Consider the following 27,490-nt stretch of genomic DNA (forward strand, 5'->3'; position numbering starts at 1 on the left):
CTATTCACGAAGCATTCTGCGAACATCTGGCTTTATTACTACGTGCGTCAACTGCGTATGTGTGTCAGTGATTGTGGGCAGATGCGCGCATGCTCATTGTCAGGGGGAGTGAGAGGAGCATGAATGGAGCAAAATGGCGGATCATGTGCAGGTAAGTAAATGAATTTGTTTTGCTAGCATTAAATTAATCAAATTTTGATCCAATTCAGTCTGGTGATAGTTTCAGAGGCTCATTTTGGTGATGCGTGCACGTATGTTTTAAATGCACGCGTCGCGTTACGGAAGAAGCAGACTGGCATGGTTTATTGGATGCGATTACCAAGTGTTGACTTGTGGCCTGTCATCATGTTGATTTTAACTCTGTGGTCCACGATAACACATTGCTCTGCAGTATTGATGAAAGTTATCTAAAAGCGAATTGCAAAGGTTTTGATTTTAAGCACTGGGGATCGCTCACCCCCGAGAGATCGTTTATAATATAATACCCTGCATGTAACTCCATAGCGACAGTAATTTTTACATTGTAAACAAGGCATCATCTCTCGTAACCCCTTGCAGTGCATTGGATGCACTGACTTCGTTTGGTGGCGATAATAATTTGTGCTCAGCGAAAATTAGTTAAAGATTAAAGCCTTGCGGTGGGCTTAAAAACACATTTGCATTCAGTTATCTGTCACTGTGTTGCGGTAAGCAAATGCGATCAGTTTGTTCTGTAGCTCCTCGCGATGTTAGCCTGTAGCTAGTGTGCTAACTCACGAGATTCTCCCGCGCGCCGCCTCGCCAAAGCAAAAGCCCAACGGGAATTCAGTTTCTCATTAAAATTATAATATTAAGAATACTTTAAAATATTCCGTTATCTGTAAATGACCCGCGTATTGATATTAAATATGTATTTTGTTTACATTTTCTTAATAAATTGTAGTAATAGTACACTCAAGTGACTACGCGGAATTAACGTTACTGAGATGATGTGATGAAGGCACACATCGAAACAAGTAGTGCCAGATATGTTTTCTTTTTAAAATGTTTTTCAGAAATAATTATGCATAATATTTAATAGTTCATTATTTGCTGTTACGCGATACATATCGTTATCTATCGCGATGTCGTGATGAGACGCTGTGCAGAAAGCCCGGTTGCTTTTACACCGACGGTCACTTTTTTTGTCATATTTTATTAACCGTCACGGTTTTGCTCACGTTCGTATGAGGGATTTGTGAGGCACTTCTGGCAACCTTGTGCTCATCTGCAGGTGTAGTGAAAAACTGTTCATGTGCCCCTCATTATTTTTGTGTGTTTGCCTAGTTGCACTGTCAGCCATTGCTGCTTTTGACAGCTACATAGCTGTGAACTGCCAACCAAGACAGCACACTGTGATAACATCACTTATCTTCTAAACAAGCTGTCTCTAACATCTGACAGGACAGGTCAAGGTCAGAGGTTAAGGGGGTCTAAGGGTTAAACACAGTGTTGAATAACTAACTTCCCTTGAAATGCAATGAAGCGTGTGTTGGGGATATTGACCTTGTTTACCTCACAGTCATCTGAGTAAACATACGTAAACATTAGCTCTTGTGTTTCTGTAGCTCAGATGGTAAAGCGCCCTTGCACGAGGAGTGCAAAGGTCATAGGATCGATCCCAATGAACACCCATATTAATAAAATATAACTTACTTAAAAGTAAGATGCTTAGGATAAAAGTAATGCATAAATGTAAAGAAACTTTCTTCTGTGCTTGTTACGTGTCCCCTTCCTCATGCGTCATTCAATTAGCAGTAATAGATTATTTATTACCATATGAGCATCTTGAAGGACTCGGCGTATTTACTTACTGTAATGCACTTGTCTTGTACCGAAACAAGGTACTAACTTGTTTCAATTTATGAAGTTGTCAAAAATATGTTGAGTTTAAATGACTCAGCATTTTAGGCTTTTTTCTAGGTGCTCAGTGAATTAAAAACTTAACTGTGGCCTTGTATAAGATAGCCTTATTATTTGCATACAGACATTTAGTGACAGCATACCACGGCATGTCAATAATGTATTGAAACCATTAACTGAGCCATAACCATATTACATGTTCGTAATGACATTAGCTGTAGTAAACCCCATGCATGTTGCTTGTCTTTAACTGGAGTTGTCTTATCTCCTCTCTGCAGTTCCTTGCACATACAACTTGTAATTTATCTTTTGGGATGCAAAATGCATTATATCTCAGTTCCTTTAAACTTTCGGGGTACTCCCTGTTCTTTTAAGGGTGGCTGATTTAGTTATCAAGATGTTTTTCTTTTATCTGACACACGTGGGAATGAAATGGCAACTTTAAGTTTACCGAATGCACAATATTGTGCTTTTAAGCTATATGTTAAACCCAGGGTTTAACAGAATAACTACTTTTTAGCATGGGCAGGCATGAACTTTGTATTTGAAGCTCTGCATTTTATCTGCTGATGTTGATTTTGTGTGGTTATGCTCCATAAGGGAACAAAAGACTGTTTTGAGTCAAAGGCTTGTTGTTACGCTGGTTAGATCTTTGCTAGGCGTTTTATGGTGGTGTTGCTGTGTATCACAGACTTTTTTCAATTGACAACTAATTTTTATACTTACGCGAACTAGATACTCCCTTAGTGACCTGAAACAATAACTTCAGAATATTGCTAGCTGTGTATTAAACAGCTTGTTTTTTATTAACCTGATCTTTGTGGGTATTTTTCCATGATTAAAAAAATGGGTTATGAAATCTCTGGCAGAAAAGCACATATTTCTTGTGCATTATTATTATAAATTTTTTTTGGTGCTTGCTTAGGGTAAAAATGCCATTAGTAATAATGTAAACAAACTCCTAATTTGCCACATAACTCGTTCTGCACTGTTTGTATAATATCTCAAATTGTGTTATATCACTTGTACTATCACTTTTGTAAGCATTGGATGTAGGGGGCTCTGATCTCTTTTGGGTCATTAATGCTATATAGCAATTAGGGATGCTCCGATCGATCGGCCGCAGATTGGTATCGGCCGATAATGGCATTAAATGACTCGATCAATACTCTCTAAATTTGCCGATCTCATGAACCGATCTTTGTTTACTTTTGTCATCATAGGGCTTCTGAATGCGGCTGCAGTTAAAGAGCATTTTTACGCAGTGCAAGCATTTTTATAACCCTTTGCTCATGTGCAACTTGCAAATTTGGATTCCACTTTTTGCCTTTACAGAGTTATGTGTATTTTCTATGAGGACGCGCTCCGGTCCTAACAGCGCGACGCGTCTTCACATCCCCACCAAACAGCGTAATACACAGGGTTTCCCGCAGCACTAAGCAGGGAAACCCTACCACCTTAACAAGGTCATAAAAAAAAATTGCTGCACAAAAGCCCGTCAAGTGCATCTTGCAGAATAGGGTGGACGCTAGGGATGCTCCGATCGATCGGCCGCCGATCGGTATCGGCCGATAATGGCATTAAATGACTCGATCGGTGCTCGCTAAATCTGCCGATCTCATAAACCGATCTTTCTGTTTACTTTTGTCATCAAAAGGATCCTGAATGCGGCTGCAATTAAAGACATTTTTTACGTAGCGCGAGCATTTTTACAACCTGTTGCTCATGTGCAGCGTGCAGATTTGTATGTCTCTCTTTGCCTTTACAGAGATATGCGTATTTTCTATGAGGATCGCGCTCCGGTAAACAGCGCGAGGCGTCTTCACATCCCCATCAAACAGCGTATACAACACATTTCTATCACGGACAATTGCATCCTCATGCCAAAAGTTTCTTATTTCCATGCGTCTTAAAGTTTTGAGCGTTTAAACTTTTATTTTCCTCACAGCTGCTTGTCTGCGTTCAGTCGCCGCCCACACACAGCAGCCTGTCATCAGTGCACGTGAACAGAGCGATCTCTCCCTCACGTCTTAAAGCTGCAGTAACCTAATTCATCTCTCAATAAAATCACTCTCTGCTCTTGACTAAAGAATTTTTATACTTCATACGAATGCGTGTATATTTAATTAATACAGTAAAGTCAGTGAAGTGTTTTATTTTCAGTACTTTTAGGGGACATAAGCCTTTTTAAAGCCATATTAAATTTCTCTTTGCAGAATAAATATTTGTTGTGCTTATTTATTTGAGTCTCTATTAAAACAATAATATACCTAATTACTGCAAGTAATATAACAAAGGCAACATCCGTGGTATTATTTTATTTAGAAAGATTGTAACAGTTACAGTCATCAAAGAGCTTGCATATCAGCTTTAAAAAATCGGTATCGGAATCGGTATCGGACGATCACGAAGATTACAAATCGGTGATCGGTATCGGCTGCAAAAATCCTGATCGGAGCATCCCTAGTGGACGCACTTCACAACGCGAGCGGGTACGCGCGCAACACGGCCAAAATGACGTGGTCAGTCACTGTCTGGAGGATAACTAGCAAGTTGATAAAACATCTCGGAGGATAGCGTGGACGCCGGACGCGCTTCACACCGCGAGCCACACGGCGAAATGAGAAAGTTTTTATTGTTTATTGAGTGTTTAAAAAATATATATTTTCATTTTCATCATGGCGCATACGCCCCGGCCCTTTAATTACACCCCCCAGACCCCGCCCATCCGCCCAACCCTACCACCTTAACTAACAAACTTTCTGCGGGAAACCCTAGTATAAAACACGTATCTATTGCGGACAATTGCATCCTCATGCCGAAAGTTTATTATTTGCATGCGTTTAAAGTTTTGATAGTTTAAACTTTCCTTTTTCCTCACAGCTGCTCTTGTCTGCGTATACCCGACGTGCGCGAACACAGCTGCCTGTCATCAGTGAACGTGAACAAAGCGATCTGTCTCTCGTCTTAAAGCTACAGTAACCGAATTCATCTCTCAATAAAATCACTCTCTGCTCTTCACTGAAGAACTGTTATACTTTATATGAATGCATGTATATTTAATTCATACAGTAAAGACTGTGAAGTGTTTAATTTTCATTACTTTTAACAGACATAAGCCTTTTTAAAGAGATAATAATTTCTCTTTGCAGAAGAAATATTTGTTGTGCTTATTTATTTGATTCTCTATTAAAACAATAATATACATACTTACAGCAAGTAATATAACAAAGGCAACATCTGTGGTATTACTTTATCTAGAAAAAAATTTTAACAGTTACAATCATCAAAGAGCTTGCATATCAGCTTAAGGAATCAGTATCGGCATTGGTATCGTCCGATCACGAAGACAGCAAATCGGTATCGGCTGCAAAAATCCTGATCAGAGCATCCCTAATAGCAATGCATGACCATCGCACAATAGCAGCTGCATAGCAACACCCGGGCCTCTTGCATCATCATAGTATCATGGTGATGAGTTTTGCACAGGCAAGCATTACTTAGGCCGGATGTTTGATTTTTTTTCCCCTATTTTGGTACAGATGGGATATGACCCACGAATGTGTAAGCAGGAAAAAAGCGCATAGATTCCGATATGCGTCATGATTTTGTTCTGCATGATGCCACTTAATTGTCTTTAAAATATGATGTGACATTAATAAAACAGTTAGAGCTAGTGTAATAATGTCATTTTGCAATGCATTTGTGTGCTTTATAAATCCATGCTGCTGTCAAAAAGGATGAATGACACATTGCCTTAATTTTCTATACTGCAGGTTATAAGACTTTGGAAAGTGAAAGTTTCTTGTTCTTGGACATTCCAATGTGTATTAATATTTCTTCGATGTTTTTTTGCTAACAATTCCTTGATGTTGGTCGCTTTCAGAGCCTAGCCCAGCTAGAGATCCTGTGCAAGCAGCTATATGAGACCACAGACACCACCACACGTCTGCAGGCTGAGAAAGCCCTGGTGGAGTTTACCAACAGTCCTGACTGCCTGAGTAAATGCCAGCTGTTGCTGGAAAGAGGAAGTGTAAGTACCTTTAGGAAACTGTGCTGGATTTCAGATATTATCAGTGTTAAAGATCTTGTATGCATCGCTGATAGCTAACAGTTACTGTGCCTTTGTGGTATTTTAACAGTCCTCGTACTCGCAGTTGTTGGCTGCAACGTGTCTCTCCAAGTTGGTATCCCGTACAAGCAACCCGCTTCCCCTGGAACAACGCATTGACATTCGTAAGTTTAAAACGTAATGGGGTGGTTTCCCGAACAAGGTTAAGATTAATCCAGAAATCGGCCTTACATGTTGTGGGTTGTTTTTACAAACATACCTTACAAAAAACATTACTGGTGTGGATCTTGAGGCTCATAAATTTTAAGCAGTCTATGGCATAGAGTCTATGGCGTAAGTCGGATGCAGAAGTATAAATCAGCCTTTAGTAGGGCTGTCACTTTTCGTTCGAAAATCGATTGCACAATCGATCGGACCAACCAAAAAAAGTTTCGAAAACGAAAATAGGCAATCGATTTTAACCAAATATGTACACTATTAATTTTAAAATAATTAAACAGTAAAAAATATAGATGTAACAAAACTCACAAACAAGCAGAAAAAGAAAATAAAGAATTCCGAAAGTGCAGTAGGTGTGCGAAAGCTAGACAGAAAATACCCAGCAATTTTACGCACCTATATGTTCACGCTTTCAATCGCTGCATCTAGTGTTTTGCAAAGAAAATGGAGGACAACGTCAATAAACCTGTGCAACACGAGAGAGCGTCGTAATTGTGACCTTACAGGAGATGATGAGTTATGACAAGGAGCCAACCTTGCGAGCTGACAGCGACCCGCTTTTGTGATGGAAGATTGGCAGTACGAAATATGCAGCTGGCAACGAAGCACCCGAGTTTCCCTGGGACATCAGTGCGGTCGGAGGGCGTCTTCTCAACAGATGGACATAAAGTGAATGAAAAGCGCTCTGTTCTTGACCCCTAAAATGATGATCGACTTGTTTTCCTCACCAATAATTTGTAATGGCCCTAGTTTTTTGCGCATTTCATTATGCCTGCCTAGTGCCGCCTAAGTTTCGGTTACGTTTAATAAAAAAATACACAGCATGTTCTCAACTTCAAGTAAGTCTATTTAAAGTTTCATTTTTGAACAGTTGTTGAAATGGATCGAATCATTATTTAAAATAATTTTTTAATTGCCTAAATCATAAAAGCAGCCGGTTGAAGCCTGCAGTAATGTTTTTCATTTATGGCAGCAGTCCACTCTGCATAATTTTTTAGAGAATGTTGCACTACTGTTGCTGTTTTTTATTCTGCACGAAACTTAATGACAATGAATAAGAAATATTGCTGACGTGTGCGTTTCAGGCGCTCTCTTTGCATTTGTCTGTTATTTGGTGTTAAATGGAAACGTCTTTTTTAGACATGGAAAATCGATTTTACAATCGATTCAATGAACACTTATATATTAAAAATCGAAAATGATTTTTTCACAAAAGTGACAGCCCTAGCCTTTAGTCAAATTTACTTTCACTGCATACAATTAAAAAAAGAAATTGTTCCCTTTTGTCATATGGGGTAAAAAAAACACAGTGCAAGTAAGAGATGACAGAATTGTATTTTTGGATGAACACGTTGTGAGGAGGTGTAAAGTCATTTACTGCCAATAAATGGATTTTCTTAAATGATATTTATTTACTGTTGTTTCCTTAGGAAATTATGTTCTTAATTATCTGGCAACCCGGCCAAAGCTTGCTGCCTTTGTGACACAAGCCTTGATCCAACTCTACGCCAGAATCACCAAGCTTGGCTGGTTCGACTGCCAAAAGGAAGATTATGTCTTCAGGAATGTCATAGTCGATGTGACAAGATTCTTGCAGGTAAGATAATATCTGATTAAAAAAAACACACAGACTTTACACTTACAAATATACTTGGACTTCTTGTTTCAACTGAGCTTTTTTAAGAAAACCTTTCTTAAAGCAAATATATGCTTAGGTTTATTTTACTGTAATGGATTAAGTCTATGAAAGGCTTTTGTGGTCAAATTTCAAACCTAATTGCAAATTTAGTGCAGTTTTATTTCTTGTGGACTCTCAATGTGTAACATAATTCAAAGGCTAATGCAAATCATATTATCTGGACCCAAGGTTTCGACTTTCAAAGTTTATTTAAAACTTTACACACATTTCCTAGGAATATGCATACTAATAAAGAAATATAATTTGAATGCACTGTATGTTGCTTTAAATAAGCATTTGCCTATTGTAAATGCACTGTGAATGATGGGATAAATGATAATTTTGATGTATGTTTGAATCCTTAAATGATGAAATGTGTTCCTCTAGCTCAACGTGTCGAACATGGTACTGGCATGCCATGTATGTGAATTCCAAGTATAGTTTGAATAAACTGTATCACTTGAATGTGTAAATTTATATACAGTTAATGTCACGTGAATATATTATATACATTAAATATTTATTTATACGTGTAATAAATATAGTTGGACTGGTATATTTTAATTATTTACAATTATTGTTTAAAAAAAACAAATTAATTAATTATTATACGTTATTTCAGGATAGTGTTGAACACTGCATTATAGGAGTCACAATTCTTTCCCAGTTAACCAATGAGATTAACCAAGTAAGTGCTCTTTGTTTTGTGTCCTTTTAAGTTACATTCCCAGAATCTTTAAATGCATAGATTAGGTGATATGCTTTATGTAATCTGCTAGTCATGTGATCAGACGTGTCTTGCATAATTGTGGTCAGAAAGTCACACTGACTCATTTTTGCATCATTAGGCTGATTCAACGCATCCGCTTACAAAGCACAGGAAGATTGCATCATCGTTTCGAGATTCCTCCTTGTTTGACATCTTCACACTTTCCTGTAACCTTCTCAAGCAGGTGCCGTATTTGCTATTCGGTGTCTCGTCAGAGACCACAAAAGCTTTAGCATGTTCAGACTGACTTTCCAACATTGCAAATAAGGCTCAGTGGATTATTCTGTTTGTCTCTAGGCGTCTGGGAAGAACTTGAATCTGAACGATGAGAGCCAGCATGGGCTGCTCATGCAGCTCCTCAAACTGGCCCACAACTGCCTCAATTTTGACTTCATCGGTACATCCACTGATGAGTCTTCAGACGATCTGTGCACCGTCCAGATCCCCACCAGCTGGAGATCAGGTGAGCTTCAAGTGCTTGCAACACCATAGTTGTGGGTTTGATTCCCAGGCACAAAGCTGTAAAATGCATACATCTGCCAAATGAGTTAATGTAAACTTTTGAAATGTAAGAACAGGGTTCCCAAGTATTTGTGAATCTGGGGGGAAAAGTTCAAGGACCTGGGAAGTTTTTGAAAATATACATACATAGATACAGGTCATTGAAAGTGCTTGAATTTATTTTATTTTAAGTTTTCAGAAAAAAACCATATTATTCCATGTGTAGTGATAATATCGTAAAAATTCTAGACTTTTTAAGCACACGTGCTAAACTGTTCACTTTAAATGCTTATATCTTCTGTATGTGAATGTTGATTCATACCAAAATGCTTTTTTGCATAGTTGTGTTTAACACATGAAAACATCTCGGGTTACGTATGTAACTGTTGTTCCTGAGAAGGGAACGAGACGCTGCGTCTCCCTTGCCATACTTCCTGCTTCCCTATAGCGCCGTCTTTGGCAATATTTCAGATAGCGAAATACTTCCTGGCTCCCGCATCCCCCTGTCTTTGTTGTTAAGCCTCACCATTGGTTAAATTTTATATACACATTCAGACGCACTTACCCCTGGAGGCGTCCCCAAAGCAGACCTGCCAACCTTTACGCATTTTGCGTAACGGATACGCATTTAGACATCAAACTACGCTGCTACGATTTGTCACTTCAAAATACGCGAAAAGCCAGTGATGGCTTTGAGTTAAACTGTATGTGCATTTGCGCACTAGGCAACTCGTCTATCTGTGTAACCGCATTGGGCAGCAACCTGTTGGGAAAAGACGACGTCGACCAATCATAGCGCTAGTTTTAAACTCTTCAAAGCGGAGAGCGGGGAGCCGTCGAAGCGAATAACGAAAATAACGAAATTGTTTTTCATCCCGGTCCATCTTCATACTGTGACTTGTTTTACAAGGGAGGATGGTTCTAAACACCGTTTTTAAAGGTAAATGGGCAGGGTATGGGAATTGTGAATTGGATCCATTGTAATAAGCCTGGCAACCAGGGGCGTCTAGACGACTTTTACTGTTGTACGTGCCCCAGTGTAAATCTGTTGTACCCAGTGTCCTATGTTGTGCCTCAAGTTTAAGTTTTTACTTTATTTGCCAGTATATTCATTTACATTGTTAATCGCGCCAAAAAAACTGAGCTATATGAACCGTAATTCACGCTTGTAAACGTGTTGCCATCCCACAAGACAAACTGGCGCGAGCACACAGAAATTGATGTCCGTGAGCGGAGCCTCTGTGTTTACTTTTTGTAGCACTCTGCCGCCGCTCACTCAGAAGAGCATGTGAGGCACGCGAGAAGACATGACAAAACAAAAGTACGTTTCTAAATTTAAATCAATCTTATTCTTACTCGATTGTTACTGGCTCCTGTCGATGTAACTGTTACATCAGATTTTTTGTGCAGAGCAGGGAAATAGAAGCAGAAAGTATAGATGATGAAGGAGGTAAAACGAACTATATGCTCAGCCAGTCAAAACCAAGTATAGAGGTTTGCTTTATTGCTAAGAAAATCAATGTTTGTGTACTGTTCTGTATTGTCAGATATGACATTACTGTTTAGTTCACTAGATCTACTTTAGGACACTACATAAACAGTTGGCATCACTGCTGAAAAAAAGCAGTATACCAGCAAGACCAGCATATGTTGTGTTTTTTTGCTGGTTTGCTGGTGACCAGCATAGACCAGCTTAATTCTCATGATGATTTGGTGCTGGTTTAACTGGTGGTCATCATCAGCATACCAGCACCACCAAGACCATGTTGTGTTTTGGTGCTGTATGCTGGTGTCCACCAGCTAAACCAGCATGGGAATCATGCTGGTTTATGCTGTTTTTTCAGCAGGTTTAAACACTATGCTGATAAAATACACAAAAGGATCATCCACATATGTTTTTTATTGTAGTAGCAGCTAAGTAATGTTATTGTAAATTTGTGTAAAAGACTCATTATCATCAGTACTGTAGAATGCACATTTACTAACATGGCATTTATGCATTAAAACATAGTAATACTGTTCATGTTAGGTATGTTAAAGAAAAAGTAGTGGTAGGCCTGCTGTGCCCCATTAGAGATTCATGTCAACGTGCCTGCTGGAATATAAAGCAAGGACATAGCATGCTATTTGTTGATTCTTTGTTATTTATAATGTCCCATGTATTTAAGACATATGCCATAAGCATATTTTTGGAGGTTGCCTTTTCATTAAATGATTTCTTCATAGCCTACTTGTATGTTGAAAGACTAGATATGGTGGTTAGTGGGAACAATTTGCTTAGTAATAAGTTGTAGTAATAAGTCATAAGTAAGCATGTGAACTCAATCACTACTGATCAGCAAATGTGCTTGACCTCGCGCCGCGCCGCTGCAGTAAGTTGCTACTCAAAAAAAATTTCCAAGGTTGGCAGGTCTGCCAAAGTGTCACTGCAGTGACGCAGGGCAAGTTCCCTCGAAAGGGAACTGTAACAATGTATCTTAAAATGTAACACGATGTAACCTTGCTCTTACTTGAAATGTGTCCCCACATTAAGTCCTTGAATTTGAGGGTATTGGACCTGGAAAGTCCTTGAAAGGTCCTTGAATTTGAAGTTAACTAAGGCGTGGGAAACCTGTAAAAAGTTGAAAATCATGTTTCTCATTATATGTCCCGTTTAAATAATTTTTCTCTCTTCTGCAGCCTTTTTGGATTCCTCAACCTTGCAGCTGTTTTTTGATCTGTATCATTCCATCCCTCCTTCACTTTCTCCATTGGTGAGTGTATGAAACGGTTGATGTGCACATTAACGGATGCTTTTTAATCTTTCACTTAGTAGTGTAAACGGCTTGGTGTTAAATGTGCTGCTCTTCTTTGTTTACTTCAGGTTTTGTCTTGTCTAGTCCAGATAGCATCTGTGCGGAGGTCTCTCTTCAACAACGCAGAAAGAGCAAAGTTCCTCTCCCATTTAGTAGATGGTGTAAAGAGAATATTGGAGAACCCACAAGTACGACATCCATCTTTACACTTGTTAAAGGGATGTCATCATTTACTCACCTTCATGTTGTTCTAAACCTGAATGAGTTTCTTTATTCTGTGGAACACAAAAGCTATTTTGATAAATGATGGCAGCCACATAGTTGAAGACAAACGAATACTATGAAAGTCAATTGGTCCTGTCAACTTTGTGGTTGTCATCATTTGTCAAAATATCTTCTTTTATGTTCAACAGAAGAAATTTATACTGGTTTAGAACAACGTGGGGGGGGGTAAATGATTACATCATTCTCATTTTTGGGTGAACTATTTCTTAAACGTGCATCTTTATAAATAATCATAAAGGTCCTTGGTTTGATCCCAACATACTTATAGAAATGTACTTTGAATGCACTGTAAGTTGGTTTGGATAAAAACTTCTGCCCGTGTTTGCCAAAACATCTTTTAACATAGCAGTTCTTCTTATCGTATATTTTGTTAAGAAAATAAACTCTTGTTTTAGAATTTCTTAAAGGAAAACAACACTTTTTTTTCAATATTTTACTATGTTCTTACCTCAAGTAAGACAAATTAATACATACCTATCTTTATTCAATGCGTGCACTTAATCTTTGTACAGTGCGTTGTGAATGTGTTAGCATTTAGCCTAGCCCCATTCATTCCTTAGGATCCAAACAGGGATGAATTTAGAAGCCACCAAACACTTCCATGTTTTTCCTATTTAAAGACTGTTACATGAGTAGTTACGTATAAATATGGTGGTACAAAATACAAAAAATTTCGGCGCAGTAATATTGATGGAAGTTTGAGCGAGAGCGGGATGTAAGTAAGGTCAGGAGTGATGATGTTACTGCACGCTGAGGTCGAAGTGCTGCAAACTAAGTGCTCTTCAGCCATACAATACAGTTCTCACTTTTTATCTGCTTAAAAAATTGCCACGTTTTATTTTGTGTCACCATACTTATGTGTCACATAACTACTCATGTAACAGTCTTCAAATAGAGAAAACACGGAAGTGCCTGGTGGCTTCAAAATTCATCCCTGTCTGGATCCCAAGGAATGAATGGGGCTAGGCTAAATGCTAACACATTCACGACACACTGTACAAAGATTAAGTGCATGCATTGAAAAAAGATAGGGATGTATTAATTCATCTAAGTTAAGAGCATAGTAAAATATTGAAAAACGGTGGTGTTTTCCTTTAAACTACTTATGACATATATTTTGTGCTTCACAATTTTTTTATCATTGCTTTGTAGAGTTTGTCAGACCCAAACAACTACCATGAGTTCTGCCGACTGCTGGCTCGACTCAAAAGCAACTATCAGTTAGGAGAGCTGGTAAAAGTAGAAAACTACCCAGAGGTCATCAGATTGATCGCTAACTTCACAGTAACCAGTCTGCAGGTGGGTCATAGCCTCCACATGCTAAACCCAGAGCTTCATATTTGTTTTCTATAATGTCTTTAAGCAATACAAAAGCTAAAACCAGCCAGAGGGAAAATAATCACACAGTTGCTGCTAAATGGAAATAAAATGAAAATGTTGTGAAAAGAATAATAATAATAGTGTTAATATCTTACAGCACTGGGAGTTTGCCCCCAACAGTGTGCACTATCTGCTAAGTCTGTGGCAGCGCTTGGCGGCATCTGTTCCCTACGTAAAAGCTACAGAGCCCCACATGTTGGAGACCTACACCCCTGAAGTGACCAAGGCCTACATTACATCTCGTCTGGAGTCGATACACATTATTTTGAGGTATTGCAGAAACCTTCACTTTTTTATAAATAATCACAGGGACGAGAAAAATATTGTGTTGTGTACTAATAATTATATTCCCGGTATACATAGGGATGGTCTTGAAGACCCCTTGGATGATGCCGGCTTGGTGCAACAGCAGTTGGACCAGTTGTCTACCATCGGGCGATGCGAGTATGAAAAGACCTGTGCTCTGTTGGTACAGCTCTTCGACCAGTCGGCCCAGTCCTACCAAGAGCTTCTGCAGTCCACCAACTCCAGCACGATGGATATAGCGGTACAGGAAGGTGAGGTTTAAACAGTCAATAATTCAGGCCTATAATAAAAACACTAAATTACTATGTAATGCTAACGGTATGGTTCTGTGCAGGGCGTTTGACGTGGCTGGTTTACATCATTGGCGCAGTTATCGGAGGAAGAGTTTCATTCGCTAGCACAGATGAACAAGATGCCATGGATGGGGAGCTTGTGTGTCGGTAAGAATTCACCCGTAGTTATTCGTTAAATACCGGATGCATTGTGATTGAATTGACGACTTGGTAATTCTGTATTTGAAGTTTTTTTTGATTTTGTCGTTTTCAGAGTTTTGCAGTTAATGAATCTCACAGACTCTCGATTGGCCCAAGCAGGAAATGAAAAGCTTGAGTTGGCCATGCTAAGTTTCTTTGAACAGTTTCGCAAGATCTACATCGGTGACCAGGTGCAAAAATCATCAAAGGTAATTATAGCAGACGCATTTGATTTGTTTCTCATTTGTTTGCTGTACACTACACTGCAAAAAATGACTTTCTTACTTATTATTTTTGTCTTGTTTTCAGTAAAAATATCAAAAAAATTCTTAAATTAAGATGATTCTTGATGAGCAAAATGACCTAGGAAAATAAGTCTAGTTTTTAGACAAAAAATATAATCTTTAAAGGAATATTCAATTTTCTTAAAAGAAAAATCCAGATAATTTACTCACCACCATGTCATCCAAAATGTTGATGTCTTTCTTTGTTCAGTCGAGAAGAAATTATGTTTGTTGAGGAAAACATTGCAGGACTTTTTCTCATTTTAATAGAGCCCAACATTTAACACTTAACTCAACACTTAACAGTTTTTTTCAACAGAGTTTCAAAGGACTATAAACGATCCCAAACGAGGCATAAGGGTCTTATCTAGCGAAACGATTGTCATTTTTGACAAGAAAAATAAAAAATATCCACTTTTAAACCACAACTTCTCATCTTGATCTGGTCGTGATGCGCCAGCGTGACCCCACGCAATATGTCATGACGTCAAGAGGTCACAGAGGACGAACGCGAAACTCCGCCCCAGTGTTTACAAATGTGTTGAAAGAGGACCGTTCCTACGTTGTTGTATGTCAACTGATACTAATTAATGTCTTTCTGTCAGTTTATTGTTTACAATGGTCCGCAAATGTGCGTTTTATATATGTAACACGTGACCTCCCAACTTCACTACGCAATTACGTTAGGTCGCGCTGGACCGGATCTAGACGAGAAGTTGTGCTTTAAAAGTGGATATTTTTTATTTTTCTTGTCAAAAAATGACAATCGTTTTGCTAGATAAGACCCTTATGCCTCGTTTGGGATCGTTTATAGTCCTTTGAAACTCCGTAGAAAAAAATCTGTTAAATGTTGAGGTAAGTATTAAATGTTGGGCTCTATTAAAGTCCATTAAAATGAGAAAAATCCTGCAATGTTTTCCTCAAAAAACATAATTTCTTCTCGACTGAACAAAGAAAGACATCAACATTTTGGATGACATGGTGGTGAGTAAATTATCTGGATTTTTCTTTTAAGAAAATGGAATATTCCTTTGAGTAAATTAGTGCTTAAAACAAGCAAAAAAAATCTGCCAATGGAATAAGAAAACTTTTCTTGAAATAAGTTAAATGTTTATAAACAAGAATAAAATTCTTATTCCATTGGCAGATTTATTTTTTTTTTTTTTTTGCTTGTTTTAAGCACAAATTAGCTTACATTTTATATTTTTTGTGTAAAAACTAAACTTATTTCCCTAGGTCATTTTTGCTCATCAAAAAATACATCTTAATTTAATTTAATTCAATTTATTTTTACTGGAAACAAGACGCAAATTTCATCATAAAAAAAGTGTGCAGGTATTTCCAAATTTTTGAAACCTTGCGTCGTGTACATTGTATGCATAGGTCGAGCATGCGCGTACAAGAGTATTTAGTATGTAGGCCACTAGAGGCATTGCAATTTGTCGCATTGTGCATACGTCAAATGAACTATGCGGGTGATTCTCACGAAAACTGTCAAGCATGAAAATGTAAAATTGCTTAAATTTACTTTTTTCCCCACCAGACATTGAAAAACAAAGTCTGGAGTAAATGGGAACATTAATTTAAAAACTTTTACTTATCATTTAACACTTTTTGTAACATAATTTAAAAAATGAGTCCTAAAAAATCTCATTAACGCAACAGTCAGAAAACATCAACACTGACATATTTTCAAAATGACATAACAAACCTGAAAGAACATAATTTGGAGATTCTGCACATGCATTTAAAATCAAAGTATTATGCTTCTATTAATTAAATTAACATTTAATAAGCATCTGTTGCGGTAATGATAATCAAAATGTCGTGTAAGCATTCTGACAAGACAATATTTCAAATTAACTGTAAAAAAATTATCTTACCTGGTAGCCATCTTGAAGTAATTGGTCCATGTGCTTGGTCACTCAAAATCAAACTTTATTAAAATTCTGTATGTGTGCTTAAACTGTTCTCAAAAAGTGTTGCGGAGGATGAGAACATCAGGCATGGACACATCATTTTTCTAATTTTTCTTCATTATTATTATACATGAATATTCAGTAAATATTTTTTCTGTCATCTAAAGTAGTCTAGCAAAACATCCATTTATTTGTTTTCTTAATATTTTGGGGTTAATTTGATTAAATTACAACATAACGCATGTTCAAACAAAGCCGGACACATTGCGGTAATGAGAATTTCAGCAGAAAATTAGATAAAATGTACAATTATAAATTCTTATGTTGAAATCACACATTGTGCAAGGTAGAACACAGTATTGTGTTAATTCTGATGCTTTTTAATGTTACTATATTACACATTTTAAAGCTAAAATCATTAGTGCCGTGGTGTTTCAATGGTTTCGTGAGAATCACCCATGCATTGCAAGGCTGTATGCATAGAATAACATACTATACCCAAGGCTTTACAGGTTTGTTTTAACAACAAAACAAAAAATTAGCTAGCAGTGAATCATTGTTGACCTTTCTTGCGCGCACACACAGAGAGTTTTACCTTTGAACTCTTTAAATGGTTGACTTGTGATGGTGTTACATCTGGGTTTTGTAAAGGGACACTTGACTCAGCTCTGTAGCATGCTGTGTTGAGTGCTTTGTTTTATCTGCTGTGTTGTGTGCTTTGTTTTATTTGTTTTTTATTTATGGTGGTTTACAAAATAGACATGCAGGCTTAAACAAATATGTTTCTCTTTTATGTCAGCGATCAAAGTGTTTGTCTAACCACAAAGCTAAAGTTTTCTAAAGTGTGCCATTTCAAAGCATAAATATGAAGATACATGGTTAACAATAGAGACTCGCTGTTAAATGTGTTGAAGGAATGGTGCCATCAAAATGAAATTTCTGTTGTTGTTTACTCACACTCATGTCGTTCCAAACACTTACAATATAGCACAGCCTTAAGTGCAATATAAATAAATTGGACTATATGTCACAACTAAAAAAGTTGTGTGCACACTACCAGCAACTTTGTCACTGTGTCACCCAGATTTTTTAAATGAGGATTTTAGAAGCCTTTCCTAATTTTTTGTTGTCCTATCATTTATTATCGAATAAGTAACGAAAGCTGGATGATGTAAACTCCATGGTAGTCGCTCCTGAAAGTTGCTCATCATTGGCATCAGGGATGTTAACAATCGATCTTCGATTAAGTGTCGATAATAATTAAATTGTTAAAACTTAACAATGGTCTAAAAAGCAAGGTCATGCATGTGTGTGCAGCCCTTGCGCAGAACATACAGCAGGAGAAAAAAATGAAGCGAGCGCGCAGAAGTGAAACTAGCCATAATCACAACGATGCTCAATGCCAAGCACACACCTGGGCTTTTTAACGTCATGCTAGACGAGACTGGCTGCCAACGCAACATAATGGCATCTGCAGTGGATCTGATCGGGTTCGATACAGAAAATGTAAATATGGTTAGCTTAATGAAGGCAAAGACCCTCTCTAGGGATGCTTGTAAGCTTAGCATAAAAACGCTGCTAACGCTGCTATACACAGGAAAGGAGAACAGAGGCCGGTTTTTAAGGAACAGATTGAAATGTAATGTTAAATTCTGGCAAGAAACTGTAAAATGTAAGCTGTCGTAACACTCTGAACGCCTGCAACAGATTGTTGACTGGCTGAGGCGCTGCATGTCCAATCTGGAGATGACAACGAGAAAAGTGTTCTTCGTATGCTTCGATATAATTACAAAAATAGTATATGAACGACTCGGAAAGCGAGGTGAACAGCTAGAAAAAAAACACTTGATGATATTGAAACCTTTATTCTGACATGGACTTATAATTCATTATATTTCATTTACATGATTAGTTTAAATTTATGAATTAATTAAAACACCAACTACATAGACTACATTATTTAGACAAAAAAATGTTTTACATTTGCGAGGAATTCGTGAGGAAGCTGCCGTTTTGATTGCCATTTACACACACTCTCATGTCATTGGCTTTGTCACCCCAGTAAAGGATTATTGCACTATTACATTTAACGATTATTCGATTGATTGATCATAAATTTAAAAAATCATCGAAATATGGGAAATTGCATTAATTGGCATCCCTAATTGGCGTAAAGTTTAAGGTTTTTGGAAATTGACGTGTTTCCATTGGCCGTATTTCCATTGGCCGTATTTTCAAAGGGTATTGGAAACGCAGCTACTTTCGCCGGAAATCACTAGCTCTCCTTTAAAAAGAATAGGACCGTGTCGCTTTGTCACATGTAATATGAACGGAGCATAACAGCGACCTTTAGCCATGACTAAATTCATTATGTATTCTGTCCTTTTTATACCTATTTGTAATTAATTATTTGTTTTTATTTTTTTAGTTTATTTTTAACAGAAAAGTTACAGAATGCAACTTTATGTATAGAAATATTAAAGGTGTAGTGGAGGATTTTTCCGAATTTTAGAAAAGAACCGCCTTCTCCACTTTTTAAAAAAATGCAATTGCGCAACACTCCTGATTGACAACTAGGAGGACCAATAGTCTTGATGATCCACCCGGAAAAAGAAAATCCTCCGCTATACCTTTTAATTTACATATTAGCTGCAATCGTTAACCTTTTTTGTTGTTAAAAATAGACAAAAAATATTTTTTGAGTTAGTACATAAAAAATCTGTGTTCAGTGTCCTTTTACCTTACCGTGATTCACAATAGTAAGCTTATAATAACAATTTATAACTTGAGGTAACTGGTACGATTTTGCAGGTGAGTAATGCGTTTGACTTTATTTCACTTCCTTTAAAACATAAAGGAAAAAAAATTGCAGTTGTATCTATAAAAAAGAGATAGTGATAGAGATGCAAAAGATACGGATTTCAGCTTTTAATACAAGATCTCAGTAAATGGTTTTTTTTTCTTTTATTCATCCCCAGTTATATCGGAGACTATCAGAAGTTCTTGGGCTCAATGATGAAACCATGGTACTTAGTGTTTTCATTGGGAAAATGTGAGTATATGTCAACTGTCAAGCATTTATGGAGTCGCTAAACGTAATAATGCCAGCAAACAAAAAAACATGCTAACTATGAACGTTTTGTTTGATGCAGAATCACCAACCTGAAGTACTGGGGACAGTGTGAGCCAATCACATCTAAAACACTACAGCTTCTCAATGACCTCTCGATTGGATATCCTTACCCACAAATGCTCAAAACAAATAAAAACTTTTTGCTGTCTGTAATGTTTTCTGACAACGTGTATGGTTTTGTGTTTCCTTAACTTCTGTTCTCACTTACAGCAGTGTTAGAAAACTAGTAAAGCTCAGTGCTGTACAGTTCATGCTAAACAACCATACAGTAAGTCACCAACCTCAGCTTTTGCCTGTTTTCTGTTTTAGCTATTTTGCGATGTAACAAACTGACAATTCTGCATTTGTTGTGTCTAACAGAGTGAGCACTTTTCTTTCCTGGGCGTCAACAATCAGGCTAACCTCAGTGACATGAGGTGTCGGACCACATTTTACACAGCCTTGGGAAGACTTCTTATGGTAGATTTGGGGGAGGGTGTAACCGTTATAGATCTCATTTCGACTTGAAAAAAGGTGTCAAACACTCTGTACATGCCTTCCTTGAGAATTTTGAACCCATGACCATTGCTAGTGCCATGCTTTAGCCATTACAGGAAAGATCATACTGTTATATTGTTGATAATTCGTTTGTTAGCTGTTAAATAAATCCTTTTACATTCAAGAATTGTCTTTAATCATTGTACGATTTTTATTTCGCATCCCACCAGAAGTATAGCTTTTTAAGATGCATCAGGTTTAAAAATGTACCAAGAAAGCATCTCAAGACCCCACCATTCTGTGGTGACACCTGTGTTTATTGTCTGTGTGTTTGACAGGGGAGGACGAGGACCAGTTTGAGCAGTTCATGCTTCCTCTCACTGCTGCGTTTGAAGCCGTCGCTCAGATGTTTAGCACCAACACCTTCAATGAACAAGAAGCAAAAGTGAGATACCATCTGCATTATACTGTCAAATGTCATGCATCACTTGCCAAACACTAGTTTATCTGCTATTCCTCAGCATTTTTTTCATGTGAGAGATGTTTTTGTCTTTCCTTTCAGAGGACTTTAGTGGGACTGGTGAGAGACCTGAGAGGAATTGCTTTTGCCTTCAATGCCAAGACCAGCTTTATGATGCTTTTTGATTGGATGTATCCTTGTATTGAAACTAAATAACACGTTTTAAAAATGATTGTAATTTGCGGTACCAAATGTTATTGCAAACATGAAGTACAGTATTGTGATAAGATGCTAGTATTGACTTTTTCCTTAACAGAGCTTTTTTAAACAGCTACCCCTCATACATGCCGATTTTACAGAGGGCAATAGAGCTATGGTACCATGTACCCGCCTGTACCACACCTGTCCTCAAACTCATGGCTGAGCTCGTCCACAACAGGCATGTAAACATTTATGCCGCTTTTCCATTGCATAGTACCCAGCTGTTTAGGTCGGGTCAGGTCAAATCAGCCCACCTCACTTTGGCTTGGTTAGCTTTTCCATCAAGTTTAGTAACACTTTGGAGTGGGAGGGATTGTAGGTGTGTCGTTATATTTGCGCTGCCTACTGCTGTGACATCATACAAGTGAGAGCGTTGTTGGAATACCCCATACATCCCCATAAATTTATTTATTTCTCAGTCCGCCACAAAATTGACCACCGTAAATAAAACGCAACGCACATTGCATTTATCACTACCTCTGTCTCACATGACAGTTTCTGTACAAACACCGGTGGCGTCAGTTGACGCCTAATTTCAGTTGCATTTAAGTATATATGCGGATGTCCGCGTCGCGAATGTTCCGCCACAAACTGTCTGGAAAAAAACTGGTATGGTATTCCTGATTCTCAATCTGTGGATGTTTTGAGGAATTTGGGAATTTACAGCAAAGTATGCGCATATGTGCACATTGATGCATATAGGTCTTATACATAATGCATATATATATTTTGAAATATAAAACTGTAAACGATGGTCAGATATATACTGTTTCTAACAAACGTGCGTGTTCATAGGCGCCAAATTCTTTCTTCGCCGGTGGGTGCTCGTCACAGCATCAAGTAAAAGACGCTCTGAATCGACCCTGCGCTTTAAAGGGGGGGGGAAGAGGGGCTTTCACGTTTTCCGTGTGGTTTTAGACGCGACATGTGAAGCAACTGTGCGTATGTGCTTGGCCATTTCGGTGGCTGCTCGAGCCGAGCCCCGGAGCACCCAAGGGATCGGCGCATATCTACGTGTTTATTGTAGCACTTCCACTCATGAAACAAGAAGTTAGAAACCTTTTTGGGGTTATAATGTTTTCAGCCGCGCTAAAAACGCATTCTGATGGTGTATTGGTAGCACAGATTAATACTTTTTCGCAACTTTGAGTGACCAAAAGAGAACAGACGCTTCTCAATCCGAAGGCTGCAGCCTCCGGAGGTCGCATATGCAGGCTGTATGTCATCAAGCCTGGTTTATTATTTTCAGACATTTGCAAGTCATAAGCATATTACAACAATGTATGATTAAGTAAGGGATAATGTAGAGGCAGCCGGTAGTTATTGGGAAATAAGCCCCGACAGTGTGATCAGGACCCGACGCGAAGCGGCTACTTGCCACATAAGAAAAAAAACTGGACATGAATATGAATTTTAAACATTTTATTGGCATATTTGTTTTAAATTAACATTTTTATCCTTCCGCGAAACTTTTTAAAATGATCGTAATACCGTATTAAGATCCTCTGCTTGATACTTGTCTCCATTTTTTCTCTTTTAGCCAGTCTTTGAGAAGTTTTAATGCCCATTCTGTATTTTTTTGTGTGTTGGCTTCGTTGCTCTATTTTGTCAAGTTCAGTCTCAGTAAGCTGTCTGTGTCTTGTCGTGATTGTCGAGTGTTTGTCACAAGATGGCGCCAAACAGACAGTAATCTTTATTGATCTTTATTGGCGCAGAGCGATATTACTCGTGCAAGTAGTCCGGCTATGCGTTATTATTTTGGAGCGGTTATTATTTGAAAAGAACGAACCTGCAAATGTCTCAACTGACCAATCAGAATCAAGCATTCCAGAGAGCCGTGTAATAACAAATAATAATAGTCAACTTTATAATTGTTAATGTTATGAAATAAGATATTGATGACGTATGCAGCTTGCAAACGCGACCTCCGGAGGCTACAGTCTTCGAATTGAGAATTTGTGATATGCGCACTTTCCGACCGTGGGTCTCACTCCACCACTGCGGTGGTAATTACAACCGTCCCAGCGCTAACTATGTACTGCTGCACCCGTCGGAAAAGCCCCTAAAAGTAAGCTGACTCGACCCAAACTCTGGGGTACTATGCAATGGAAAAGCGCCATTAAGTCAGTGTTTTAAACAGTGTCCGTGTTAGCTGTTTATATAGTACATGGTTTATAAGACTCATTTTCTACCTGTAGGTCACAGAGATTACAATTTGATGTGTCATCGCCGAATGGGATCCTGCTGTTCAGAGAGACTAGCAAGATGATAACAACATATGGTACGTCACCATCTTCTGTGCTTGACTTGTTTTCTTCATCTTTACAAAATGATACCTCTTACAGCATGTTTAATGCACTTTCAACAATTAGTACACTGTTGCATAAATGCACAAATCCTAGTTATAATATAAGAGTCTTTGTTGATTATTGGTATTAAAATAATACTTATCTCCTATTCAGTGCATTGACTTTAAAGGGGACATTTCACATTAAGATGTAAAATAAATCTTTGGTGTCTCCAGATAACATATGTGAAGTTTTAGCTCAAAATACCATCTAGATCATTTATTATAACATTTTAAAGCAACACTAAAGAGTTTTTTTTACCTTAAAATAACATTTCCAAAAAGGTTTCAGTCGTTCATCCACTTGAAACGGGGTGAACAGCACTTTCCCATTCGCTTTGCAGCCCTCTATCGGCCAAAACCGCACTAAAGAAGTTTGCAACCGTCGGTTCGCGGTCCTGTAGTTCGAGTGAAAACTACAAAATCTTGCTTTACGGCAGACCTACAATCCAATCAGAGCCAGCTTTGCTGCAGTAGGCTAAATTATTTACGACAGTGGTAATGGACAATTCCGCTTCCAACCTGTAGGGGGAGCAAAGAGCAAAAACTCTTTAGTGTTGCTTTAAAATTGCCACTTTGTAGGTGTAAGCAAAAATTTTGTGTTTTTGTGTGTGTCCTTTTAAATGCAAATGAGCTGATCTCTTCACTAAATGGCAGTGTCGTGGTTGGATAGTGCAGATTAAGGGGCGGTATTATCCCCTTCTGACATCACAAGGGAAGCAAATTTCAAGGACCTATTTTTTCACATGCTTGTAGAGAATGGTTTACCAAAACTAAGTTACTGGGTCGATCTTTTTCAAATTTTTAGTTTGATAGAAGCACTGAGGACCCAATTATAGCACTTTAACATGGAAAAAGTCAGATTTTCATGATATGTCCCCTTTTAAAGGTTTTATAGATTTTAGTGAAATGAACATGAAGTTTTTTTTTTCATTTTCACAAAAACAGTACCCTCACTATTGTTTATCCTCACTTCAAGGGAATCGGATCCTGACGCTGGGTGAGGTGCCAAAAGATCAGGTATACGCGCTGAAACTAAAGGGAATCTCCATCTGTTTCTCCATGCTGAAAGCCGTCCTAAGCGGCAACTACGTCAACTTCGGCGTCTTCCGGCTATACGGTGACGATGCCCTGGACAACGCCTTGCAGACCTTTATTAAGCTTCTCCTGTCCATCCCTCACAGTGATCTGCTGGTGAGGCCATCACTAACTGCTGCTTACATGGTTTACAGTGTCAGTGTCCTAACCATTTATGCATTCATGCTTTTCATAGGACTATCCAAAGCTCAGTCAGTCTTACTACTCTCTTCTGGAGGTGCTAACTCAAGACCATATGAACTTCATCGCCAGCCTGGAGCCTCATGTGGTCATGTACATCCTGTCCTCCATTTCGGAGGGTCTCACAGCACTTGGTAAGGAACCTCTTGCACGTCCATTATGGTTTAAAACTATTACATTTTACTAAACTACTGTTGGTGGTTGTTATTTATTTCTTCTCTCGCAGACACGATGGTATGCACTGGTTGCTGTTCCAGTCTGGACCACATAGTCACTTACCTGTTTAAACAGCTTTCACGCAGCACCAAGAAGAGAGCGGCGCCCATGGCCCAGGAGAGCGACCGCTTCCTCCACATAATGCAGCAGCACCCTGAGATGATCCAGCAGGTAGGATTCATCTGAGAGCTTTCTCATTTTTAACTCATCGAGGTGGTGATCTAACACTTCTCCATGATCCCATGATCTAGATGCTGTCCACAGTGTTGAATATCATCATTTTTGAAGATTGTAGGAATCAGTGGTCCATGTCAAGGCCACTGCTCGGTTTGATTCTACTCAATGAGAAGGTAAGTGATGCTTAGATAAATTTTAAAGCATAAATATAGATATAAATGTGAATCATTGATTTTAGTCCATGTTGTAATCGCGAGGACATTATGTTCAGTATTTTGCAGATCTGAGGAACAGCATTGTCAACAGCCAGCCACCAGAAAAGCAGCAAGCCATGCACTTATGCTTTGAAAATCTTATGGAGGGGATAGAAAGAAACTTGCTGACAAAAAACAGAGACAGGTCATTAAATTACAGTTTTCACACTCACAACTGTATATATTTCCTTGCAACCATCTCAGATTTTCTCTTTCCCCCTACAGGTTTACACAAAATCTTTCAGTATTTAGAAGAGAAGTCAATGACTCCATGAAGAATTCCACATACGGGGTAAACAGCAACGATATGATGAGCTGACATTCCATAGAGAACCGGGCTCCGCCCACGTGGCCCGGCCCCGCCCTGTACTCCCACCCACCCCTGGCCTGGATGCCGGGGGACCACAGCTGCGCAAGCCTGCACCTCCCGCTCCCCAATCCCTAAGAAAACCCCCGCCAACCTCTCTCCCCTCACACCCCACCACCTCTTTTTATATTATATATATATATATATATAAATATACACATATAAATATATACATATTTTAAAGCCAGTTTCTAGAGGTCATTGCCTTGACCATTCTCTTGTCATTCGGGGCTCAAAGTCCAAAGAGAGAGGAGGGTACTGCTGGGAAAGGGTAGGGAATGGGTTTGGGGTGTGGGACGGCACCGGTGTGGATTCTAAAGTGGGCGGCAGAAGTCCAAACCGCCCATATAGGGATGATGGGAAGACGGGCGTAGAGTGTATGTGTGTGTTTGCGTGCGTGTGCGTGTGTATTTTGAGTGCATGTCCGTGGGAGGAAGGGTTAAGATGAGCTGATATACATAGCGCTCTGCTTTTGCCTGCCTTGTATAGAAACACATAAGGAAAAAGTGTACATTTTTTTCATAACATTTTCAACAATGTTTATAATGAATACGATTTAAAGAAAAATAATGAGTGTGATTGAATCTTTTTACAGTCTAGTAAGTTAGTGCAGCTGTGCTGAAGTGTGGGTTTGTATGTATGGAGAGAGAAAAAATCGTTTATATCCGGGTAACGTGGGATTGTGGCGTGAGTGCTGGGGTTGACGCGTGTCAGTGGATTGGGGCGGGGTTAAAGGTTGATCACTAGTTTTTCTTCAAATTCAATCTGTGGTCAAAATTGGAGCACAGAGCAGTTTGTAAATACTCTACATTGCAGTGAAGTCTTCAAGAGGTTTACCACATACCTCATTAATATCCCGCGCACGACGTTTGGGTCAACCTTTCCCCGTTTAGAGCCGCCGTGACATCCTCCCGTCTTCATCACCAAGGTTGCTCTTGGTGCTGGTCATCGCTGACCTGGGAACAGCCCTAAAACTACAGATTCAGAGCATCACACTAATTGATTTTCACCATCCCTGTGTATAAATCATTCCGATATCTCCTTTAAAGGAGAATACATGCTAACTGGTTCCTCCCTGTTGTCTCTGAAGGATTTGACCATGTCTTTTGTGGATTTGATTAGATAAAGTGACTTATGGTTGTGGTGAAGTTGAGTTTTCGTCAACTCTTTTCCCTGCTTTTTAATCTCACAGGCTTCCAGTCTCTCGTGGCTTTATTGTTGATCTGGCGTTCTTTGGTAGCGAAGCCTCTCTAGAATGTAGCCGTGTCCTTAACTAAAGACCCTGGTGCTCGAGTCGTCGCGACAGGAGTGGATCACTCTGGACTGTTGTCTTTAGCTTTAACTTCCCGTTTTTTTTTTTCAGTTCTCCCCAACCTCAAAAAAAAAATTCCAGATTTATTTTTAATAAAAGAAAAGCATGACCTGAAGATGTATCGGAATGTGGTAGAAATCGGACAGAATATATTTGCAGCTTGTGCTACTCAACAGGTGTTGCTGCTAACTGTTTGTGAAGAACTAGCTCATCTCTTAACCATGTCCAACACTCATGGATGTCCATTAAGTTCTGTTTTTTTTTTTCTCTTGGTTCCCTGATGTGAATGTGTTTTTTGGCGACTGTGTGTTGGGTCCATCGAGTGATAAGGTAGCTGGTTGAATTTGTTTGTTTGGATGTCTGCTACATATAGTGTAAGCATTGTGACTGCAAAATAAACATCATTGGTTTGTACTACTACGTGCACATTTTGTGACTGGCAGCCTGTGGCAGAGTCTCTAATACACTCACCTTGTTTACAATGTCAGCGTCATCACAATGAAAGGTTTTAGTAGCAATGACGTACGGTTTCTCAAGATGCATGTCTAGTTCTTTAGTCATATACCCCAGTGGCCAGTTGCATAAAACTTTAAGAGTTAGTCATGAATTTTTTTCTTCAGGACTGATCATAACTGTTTTAAGTATG

At 38.6% G+C, this 27,490-nt stretch overlaps 1 protein-coding gene across 2 annotated transcripts; it reads left to right on the forward strand.

The window, feature by feature from the left end:
• On the forward strand, positions 1–27,261 carry xpo7 (exportin 7). 2 transcript variants are annotated; one of them, XM_073874127.1, is made up of 29 exons: positions 1–151; positions 5,768–5,914; positions 6,024–6,117; positions 7,603–7,769; positions 8,238–8,270; positions 8,473–8,538; positions 8,699–8,803; positions 8,917–9,082; positions 11,800–11,873; positions 11,984–12,103; positions 13,353–13,499; positions 13,678–13,850; positions 13,944–14,137; positions 14,221–14,326; positions 14,433–14,568; positions 19,541–19,614; positions 19,715–19,795; positions 19,900–19,963; positions 20,056–20,163; positions 20,510–20,617; positions 20,735–20,823; positions 20,964–21,071; positions 23,092–23,174; positions 24,220–24,434; positions 24,514–24,652; positions 24,745–24,905; positions 24,986–25,084; positions 25,183–25,310; positions 25,391–27,261. In XM_073874127.1, the coding sequence occupies exons 1-29, from the start codon at positions 134–136 to the stop codon at positions 25,482–25,484; spliced, it is 3,297 nt and encodes a 1,098-aa protein (XP_073730228.1). In that variant the 5' UTR covers positions 1–133; the 3' UTR covers positions 25,485–27,261. The 2 variants fall into 2 exon arrangements, with proteins under 2 accessions (XP_073730228.1, XP_073730227.1); XM_073874126.1 differs by lacking the exon at positions 8,238–8,270 and having other exon boundaries at positions 119–151.
• Positions 27,262–27,490: the final 229 nt, after the last annotated feature.

Source organism: Misgurnus anguillicaudatus, chromosome 12, assembly GCF_027580225.2.
Source record: "Misgurnus anguillicaudatus chromosome 12, ASM2758022v2, whole genome shotgun sequence".
NCBI lineage: Eukaryota > Metazoa > Chordata > Actinopteri > Cypriniformes > Cobitidae > Misgurnus > Misgurnus anguillicaudatus.

Excerpts from the sequence above, each read along its gene's own strand:
- xpo7 (XM_073874127.1), top strand. Across the intron at positions 8,271-8,472 it reads ACATGGTACTGGCATGCCAT|GATAGTGTTGAACACTGCAT; the intron begins GTATGTGAATTC and ends ACGTTATTTCAG. Across the intron at positions 21,072-23,091 it reads GCTGAGCTCGTCCACAACAG|GTCACAGAGATTACAATTTG; the intron begins GCATGTAAACAT and ends TTCTACCTGTAG.